At 40.8% G+C, this 9,356-nt stretch overlaps 1 protein-coding gene across 1 annotated transcript in view; it reads right to left on the bottom strand.

Annotated features, from left to right (window-relative positions):
* Nucleotides 1-6,221: 6,221 nt before the first annotated feature.
* Nucleotides 6,222-9,356, bottom strand: part of Itga8 (integrin subunit alpha 8) — a 176,573-nt gene continuing 173,438 nt past the window's right edge. The window contains exon 30 of the mRNA XM_038333456.1: nt 6,222-8,820. Within this exon, the coding sequence (XP_038189384.1) occupies nt 8,734-8,820 (87 nt within the window). The 3' untranslated portion in view covers nt 6,222-8,733. The remainder of the gene's footprint in view (nt 8,821-9,356) is intronic.

Below are 9,356 nucleotides of genomic sequence, written 5' to 3'. Positions count from 1 at the left end.
CAATCAGGAAGCAGAGGATGAAGGAACAGGAAGTGGGGTTGAGCTATAGAACTTCAGAACCCGCCCTAGTGATCTGCTTCCTCCCGCAAGACTCCACCTCCTACAGGTTAACGATCTTCCCAAAAAACTGCTGCCAGCTAAGAGCCAAGCGTTCAAACACATGAGCCCATGGGAACATTTCACATCCAAACCACGCCAGTGAGCATTGTAGACGCTCCTCTGGACACACTTTCCTTCCTTCTCTTTCTTAAACACATGTGCACACATAACCACACACACTTCACATCTATAGTCCTCCAGCTCTCAAAGAGAAGCATGAATTCATAAAGACAGTGTAGCTCAAATGTATAAAGAGAAAGATACACATTTCTCACTGTGAAGTGGTGTTATTCCCAAGATTTTTTTTATAGTACATATCCAGAGAATAAAACATCATGACCTTTTCTTGACCCAAAGGATGCCTTTTCTGTTTCTCAGTTATATATTGTAAGTTAGAAATTCATTCTTTCTATTATTCATATAATATTTTAGTGTATGATATTTAAACATCACATCGCTCTGAATTGCTTTTGAACAAATATTGATGTTAACACAAACAGAAGAGCCTCCTAGGCTGAGGGTTAAGTTGGAATTCTATGGGTCAGGGCTAATCCTTCTTTACTTTTAGTTTGAAAAAGATGAAAATGGAATATCATAATCACCTCTCGGGCAATGGGATCATTAGACAGCAATGCTTTGTGGATATTAAAGCACATTTATGTGAATTCATCATTTAAAAAATGAAATAAAAATATTTAGACATGTTTTTCTTGATGAATTTAATTATCATATCATTTAGGCTTTTAGCAAGGAGATTTTTGCTATCAGGAATATTGATGAACTACATAGTTCTCAAACCACCAAATCCCTGAGGAGTTTATGGTCAGCTCCAGTCCTGATCAATGACTGGGAACATGACAATTTCTATTTCCAGATATTTTGAGAATCAGGATAGCATCTGCTAAACTTTTTAGGTGTCAAAAGTCATTGACAATGTTTAGCGGTGTGTACGAATCTAAGTAGAAGGTTTCAGCTTTATATGTTCTACCTAGCGACCCTGCACACACTTTAGCTGTCATGCTGCGCTCTTAGTGGGTATTTTAGTTGGAGTTTTTATTGCAGTGGTAAAACACCATGACTCTAACAACTTGGAGAGGAAAGGGTTTTATTTCTGTTTACTACTCTCAGGTCACACGCCATTAATGCTGAAAGTTGGGGCAGGAACCCATTCATACAGGGCAGGAACCTGGAGACAGGAGCTCATGCAGAGGCCACGGAGGAGTGATGCTTTCTTTATTGCTTCTCATAGCTTGCTCAGCCTGCGTTCTTATAGCACCCAGGACCACCAGCCTCGGGTGGCACCACCCATAGTGACTTGGGCCTCTCATATCTATAATCAATCAAAAGCTTAGCCACAGGACAGTCTGGTAGGGACATTTTCTCAGTTGAGGTTCCTCTTTCAAAACGGCTTTAACCTGTTTCAAGGTGATATGAAACTACCCAGTAGAGTGGGAGGACTTACAGGATTTTTTGAGAGCCTTCCAGCTCCATTGTTCTGAGCCTTCTTTCTTTTCAACACAGAATGCGGTAGTAATTAATGCTCAGCGTTTGTTGCCAATAGCATGTCACAGCTCCAGACTCTGGAACCTGGCTGATGTAGACTTGAAGTCCTGTTCTGCCATGCATTATGGTACAAACTGGCAAATACTATCCCTAGACCTCTATTCATTTGTAAATAAGGATAGATGTAGTATTGACAAATACACGCTACTTCACAGCCTTGGGCCAGGCCCTCTGAGACCTCTAGTTCACATAAGCTGAGCCTGGAGTTCAGTCTCTGTCTGTGAAGAGTTCAGTTTAGCAAGATTCCTATTAAATCAGTTTAGAAAGATTTCCTGTTCTCCATATCTGACCAAACTCCTTATGCCTCACTTATGCCCTTGTCCCCAGTTTGCTCAGAATAGCATCATTGGTCCACAGCTGCCTACCCTGCTCTTGAGTGACAAGCCCCTCTCTTGCGTGACAAGCCCCTCTCTTGCCTTGCTGTGTTTGAAGCTGAGACCAGCACTTCTCTTCCCTACAGACAAACCCCACCACAGTGCTTGCTACTAACAGTGCAGTGCTCTTGAATACTCTGCCTTGTCTTTTAAAAGGGGCCAGTGAGTTTTTTCTCAGAGTATCTGCTGTACACGGTTGTGGTGACGACTGGAGCTGGAACGCAGGGAAAGCAGACAATGAGGAGCCTGGTACAGGGAGAGTGTGTGAGACTTTGCCACATTTATTGTGCTCATTGCTGGTTTTGGTTCTGTTCTCAGTTCCTTGGTACTCTGCCCTTCTCTTTCTTTAGATGCTTTTGGTCAATATTTTCCCCAAGGCATTGCCTTCTCTGGTTTGAAGACTGAGCCGCTTGACTCTCCTTCATGTGATGTATGAAAACATCTCATCTTCACCCTGCTTCCCTCTCAGTGAGAACTAGCAAATGGATGGAAATATTCGCAAATCCACTGCCAAGGCATAATTCCTGGATTAATGGAAACTAAAGAGTAATGCATAGCAATTGTCTTTAGAGCCTTCCACTTATCCTTGGTTTGCTTTTACTTTGTCAAGTGTCTTAAACATCAGACACTCCCGAGGGAGGAGGCATGAGCTGATGTATTCCCCACAAAGCCATTTACAAAGGGGTGTGTTAAAGTCTTAGTACCCAAATCTCAAAATGTGATCTCATTTGGAAGGAGCACTTTGCTGAGGCAAACAAATCTAAGTGACAACAGCAGGAGGGACCAATAGAACTGGTGTTCTTATGAACAGGGAACACTGTCACGACATACCAGAAAGAAGATGCTGTGGGGATTGCACTGAGTGTATCAGGTAGAGAGGTAGTGCTGGTCAGGAGATCTACAAGGCCAGGAGTTCCCGAGGGGGACAGAGGCCGGGAGAATAGCATGGAAACAGGTGCTTCCCGGGCATGATGAAGCACGGCAGATACCTATTTTTTAGACTTTGAGATAATACATTTGTGTTGTTTTAAGTGGACCAACTCAAAAACGCTTTGGCAGATCAGAACATAGGCTAGATACTGTGGTTTCAAATAAAAAGATAGAGTAATAAAAGTTTAGATCTGTATGTACCTTACAGTACACCAAGTGAATGGATGTTAAAAGCTCAGATTTCAAATCCAGGGAGGTACACTGTAATCACCTTTTATAAAAATCCCACCTCACAGTTGGCTAGCATGGATGTTTCTTCAATGCAGTGCCCATCAAAATAAGCAACATCACAGATGTTAAGAGCATTCTTTCTGTGTTGTGTCATGGCACAAAGAATCTCAGACTTTTCATTGTCTGGAGGCCATGGTATCAGGCTACATTTCTGTATGGATTTTGACCAACAATCATAAATAACAGAGAACCTTCTCATAAACAACCTGAAGGCAGTGAGTCAGGCAGATGGTACTTTGGAGGTGGGATCGGGAGAGTTTAAAGTGGCAAGTGAGTCCTACCTTATGCGCACCCAAAGCTAAATCCCAATGAATGAAGCATGGCTGGGGAAGTTGGGGCTTTACTCAGACTCCAAATGAGTTTAAAGTCTGATGTTTTGATGCTTTAAATGTCTTGTGTAAAAGAAATCAGCATTTTAAAAATAATTAGAGTCTTGTAAGAGAAAATCTTTTGTATTTGGGGGAAAAACAAGAACATTAGATGCACTGGGGGCGCTGTCTGCATATTTGTGGCTATAAGGTAAAGGTGTTTAAGTCTTGGCTCTTCCTGAAGGGTAGTCTTATGGGGTATTAACAAATATTTTATGGGGTATTAACAAAAATTGATGAGTGTTGAGTGAATGATGAAATATTAGAACTAAAACTCAAATGTGTCCATTACATTTATTTAATTTTAAAATGAACTTCAGATTAAAATAAAGTAAAATTTAGAAGTAATCATGAAACTGTTTAAATACCGATGGCAGAATTATGAAGGAAAATGTATGTTCAGGTCAGTGCAAATTTATTCAGTTGTTTAAGAGCAATATCTTGGTTATGGGGAGCTACAAAGATCTCCATTGCCTCTCAGTGAGCAATCTCCAGTCTTACAAAGTTCATTTAGTGAGAAAAAAAAAGCAGAGAGAACCTCTGTACACACATGCTGTGTTCAATGCTGTCTTAATGTCTGAAACTGTGGATAGCTTTTTACAATCTGAGAGACACGGTAGTGAGTGACAGCTCACTGAGTAGAGCTTAGGTACCTGTCATGGGATGCCAGTCATTATCCTTCTCAGACATACCTGATGGGAGCGTTCGCTACTTCTACTCTGCGGTGACTGCACACCTGACAAGAAACAGCAGGAAAGAGGAAACACTTATCTTGGTGCATTGTTAGGGAGGGGACAGCCCACTAGTGTGGATGGGTGACGTGTGGTGAGCAGGTGGCTGGGAATCTTCATGCTGCAAGGAACAAAGAAGCAGAGAGTAGACTGGGAGTGGAGTGGGGCCTGGCTTTTAACTCTCAATGTCTATCTCGCCTATGCCAGTGACCCGATTCCTCAATTTGAGGGTTTTCCCCCAAATAGTGTCTCCAGATGGAGCTGAAGTCTTCAAATGCGTGAGCATTTGGAAGACTTTTTACATTCACACCACGTTAAGATGATTAGGGATTAGATCCATATCTAGCCATAAAATATATTTCTGTTTCACATATACCTTGTACATATAACCTGGAGATACTTTTTTTCAAAGTATTGCTCATGTACTTCTTCATTTTTTTTAAAAGTTGTGTGTATGTCTATGTGTGTATGGGTACTCGAGGAGGTCAGAAGAGGGATTATAGTCTCCAGAACTGGAGACACAGGTGGTTGTGTGTCCCCTACTCTGGTGTGGGAACTGAACGTTAGTCCTCTGCCAAAGCAATTAAGCTCTTGTTTTAGCCAGGATTTCTATTGCTGTGACAAAGCACCATGACCAAACAGCAAGCTGGATAGGAAAGACCCAGCTTATACTTCCATATTGTTCATCATAGAAGAAAGTCAGGAAAGGAATCTAAACAGGGCAGGTACCTGGAGGCAGGAGCTGATGCAGTGGCTGTGAACGGGTGCTGCTTACTGGCTTGCTCCCCCTGACTTGCTCAGCCTGATGTTTTATAGAACCTAGGATTACCATCCCAGGGATGGCTCCACCCACAATGGGCTGAGCCCTCCCCATTAATACTAATTAAGAAAATGCCTTACAGCTGGATCTTAGGGTGGTCTTTCCTCAGTTGTAGTTCCCTCCCTTCAGATAACTCTAGCTTGTGTAAAGCTGACATTGAACTAACCAGCACAGCACACTCATTCATTAATTCATCTCTCCAGCTTCCATGCACGTGTTTTAATTGGGATCTATTACATCAGGTCAAATATGGAATTTTTTGGGCCCTGTTGACATTCAAAAGTTTCAGATTTCTGAAGCCAGAATTTTTAAATTGGAAGTAATCAATCAACTTCTAATAATATTGTACAGACATTATAAGTAGAAATGTGGACTGCTTTGGTATTTAATATTTGAAGTGGTTTATTAAAGTACATGTCCACCATGAATATTTAGTAGGCAAATATATGTCCACTTGTGCCTCAGTTTCTGTAACATCCACTATACACTAGGTGCTGTGGCTAGGTGTAGGAAGCACATAGTTGAAAAGACGTGGTGATTGTTCACACTGAAAGGCAATCAGGTTGCAATCTAATCATAAGCACAGGTGGGAAGTGAGTCAAATGGAGGATGGGGGCACAGAAGAACCTTGAAGCTGGCTAAAGATGGAAGGAAGAGCTTTATAAAAGAGCTGGATGTGCAAATTAAAAAACAACAGACCGATCAGTTTCACTAGTGTGGAACTATTAGGAATGATGCAAACATTTGATCCTCCTTTCTGATGTCATCCATGACTATAAAGTACCCATGTTTTAAAGGGCTCAATTACTCAGTCGAACAGCCAGCACCCCAAGCTAAGTGTACAACAGTTTTACTATGGAAAGGTAACTTCTTCCAATGTTACGTGTTCTTATAAAAAAGGAATCAAGGCAGAAAGGTATAAAGAATTCTTAGCTGCTGGTCTATTATAAATGGAAAAGCTTCATGTAGTACATGAAATAAGCCATACACAAGCTTTTTTGCCTTTAATTTTTAATTTTATTGGTGACAATGCAAATAGGTACATGAAAATCTCCACCATCTCTACAAATGTATTTAAATAAAACAAGAGTTCTAAGATTTGGATTTCAGTGATGACTAGAACATTATTACTTTATTGTATAAAATTCTCCAAGTTTACAAAATCTGCTCATTTCCCCGTGTCTTATACATAAAAGAAAACAGCTGCAAGAACTAGAAAAAAGAACTTAATGAAGAGAAACACCGATAAGCTCCTGGTGAAGCCCAGCACACGAGTTATGAAGGACTCAGCAATGTTGTGAGCATTGTTGTATACTAGTGTTCTCTGTGAGGTTGGCATGTCTCAGAACATCCCACAGGAGGCTTCCCCTGACCTCAGTTTTCTGTGTGCATGTGGATGACAACCTGCTGTGTACTTCTTCAGTGGAGACAACGGGAAGCCATGGTTTCCCTTTGATATCACCATATCTTTTTCTGTGTTGGTCCCATTTTCCTCCTGACATGTCTAGTTTTTCCCATTAGGCTATATAAACTGTCTCCCCCAAATCTGATGTTTAGCTCTAAGAGTTCTCTGAGTTCCTTATTGGTCCCACATCAGGAATCACAAAGGTAAGTCATTATGCAGTGTAGAGAGAGCTGTTGTCATCCCTCAAATTATATCAAATGGATGGCTTTCTGACTATGAAACTGGTTCTACCAAAATGACAAATAGTGACGACTACTCCAGAGGCTGGTATGGAACCCTCAAAACTCCCATACACAAATCACACAGACGGGGAGCTAGATGTGAGCTCCTGGTAGACATGATCCAGCTACCGGGACAGATTTAATTGACAAGCAGGGGATGATGAACAGCAACAATATTTGTCTCTGTGTCTTCCACTTGCTTTCCAAGGAACTTCGGCAGCCGAAGCCAAGTGGCTCCTTTCCAGGTTAAGGCACCACATAAAATTTACTGTCTGTGAGTTTGGCTCATCTTTCAAACAAAGTGTCATTGCTGAAATTGAGACACAGATTTTCAAGACTGCTCTGAAACGGTTAGGATTTTGGTCAGCTTGTTGTATCAGACTTCGTATTCAGGATATTAATTAAAAAAATAACTAATGCCAGTGTAAACATGCCCCAGATACATAGGTCTTTTATATATTGCACATAAAATTTTGTTCAGCATTTCTCCCTAGCAATTTTTCATTAGTATAAAAAGGATATAAAATTGTGCAGATCATTCATACGCATTTGGCTGGTCAATATTACTTCAAAATGGTGGCATTACAAACGATTATGGATTATTTACAAGAGCTTTAAGCAACATTTTCTGGATGACTAAGTAAAGACGATGGTAAAATAGCTTAAGTATAGAAGATTATTTTCCAAGATTACATTCTAGGAGAGGTTAATAGTAAGGAGTGGGTAATGAAGCTTTAAAAATATTGTTAGGTCCTTAGGAGTGAGTTTTCCATTTGCCTCACACCTGTATAACTACATATATCTCCATCTGATTTATACTCAACACATTTTCTCTTTTATATAAGCATGAGATATTACAACAAAAACAGGTGTGTGGATCCCAAGGTAAATAATGGTGTGTAAACTATTAAAATAAGATTCACCCATATTGCTAAATTACTTTTTATATGGACTCTACAACTTGTGCCCGTACTTTCAATCAAACACCATAGGGTAGTGAGTACCTTAAAATGAATTCTTTAAAGAAATCAGTGGAAATAGTTTTTTACATGTACAAAAAGAACTATAAATACAAAATTTTGTGTTGAATTATGCAGATGTGGGTTCCTCTAGAGCACGAAGAAAGGTAACTCCAGGTAGCAGGCAGCAAGATATTAGCAAAACTGACCCCTAATACCAATTTGTGGGTAACCCCATCTAACACACTAAGAAGCCCAATTAAACATCTTATCTTCACAGAGTAGTTGTCTTAAGAAGAAATAAGCAGAATGATGTTGAAATCTAGCCAACTAAATCTTAATTTCGATATCCTCTAGATGGCCTGATTCTCTACCTAGAGAAATGGAAAATAAATAAATACATTTTTTTTTGTTCTCACTTAACTACATGATCTCTGTTGTTCCACAAATACTTTCACAGTCCTGACAACACATTGCTTGTCTCCCTGAGCCATCGCATCCTTAGAAAGGCTGCTCTTCTGTAGGGAGGTGTCAGAAAGTCCATTGGGTTGCAGTAGTGTTTAACCTTAGTTCATCTCATCTCTGTAGGAATCAGTTTTGAAAGTCACATTGGGCTGATCTGGACAGCCGTCTGAGTCCGCACAGCCATTCCAAACTCTCAGCCAGAAGTGAAATGGTGAACGCATCAGGAATTGTCACAACTGCTGGTTGTTTCTACAGTGTCAGGGGTTCCTTTTCCCACAGGGTTCTCTGCGCTCCTTGCCCATGCGTGGAGCAGACAAGGTGATCCTTAGGCACCTTCCATTCCCTAGGTCACTGGCACATATGGAAGGCTCTGATCATTTTGCGGTCACATCCCTTCTTTCTTTGAACAGGACCAGTGTTTGAATGTTAGGGCTCCATGCTTCCGAGTCATGCCTCTGGTGTCTTGTCGCTGGTCAGTTGTTCCCTGTCTGTCATCTCATCTTGAGGCGGTCTTGCTCTATCAAAGAAGCCACACTAGGAGAAAGAAAAATCAAGTCATCTGGAAAGTGTGTGAAATACCTTATTTAAGGAATTTTCATTTTACGCATTTTATAAGAAACATAAGATATGTGAATACTATCGGTCTAATTGTCCAAATTAGAGGGAAAATCAGAGTGTTGGTTACTGGTGGAGAGAATTCATTGCCCAGACAAGGTTGGCAGTGCATCTGTTGCCTTCTTCCCACCACAAAGGAAGTAGTGGCAGAATGTCTTCATTTTACAGAAGCCACTCACATATCCCATACTGTCACTAGTGCGCTAAGGATCCTTCTGTCTTTCTGCATGCTTCCCTCATGGTGCCCCACAGTTGACCTGACATGTGTTGTTCCCTGTGTTCTGTAGGGAGAAGTGACATTGTTGTCTGTTCTTCTGGACTTGGTGGGACATACAGTGTTTAGAGGAAGGTCCAATTTGTGATTTATGTCAATAACAGCACCAGGCAGCATGGAACATCCTTGTGACTTTCTACAAATTTACCAGTACTCTGGTAAAGATGGCTCCAGAATTGTC

This window comes from Arvicola amphibius, chromosome 6 (assembly GCF_903992535.2).
Source record: "Arvicola amphibius chromosome 6, mArvAmp1.2, whole genome shotgun sequence".
NCBI classification, from domain to species: Eukaryota; Metazoa; Chordata; class Mammalia; order Rodentia; family Cricetidae; genus Arvicola; species Arvicola amphibius.
Note: the sequence above shows the minus strand (reverse complement) of the source record. Positions and strands in the feature narration are given on the sequence as shown.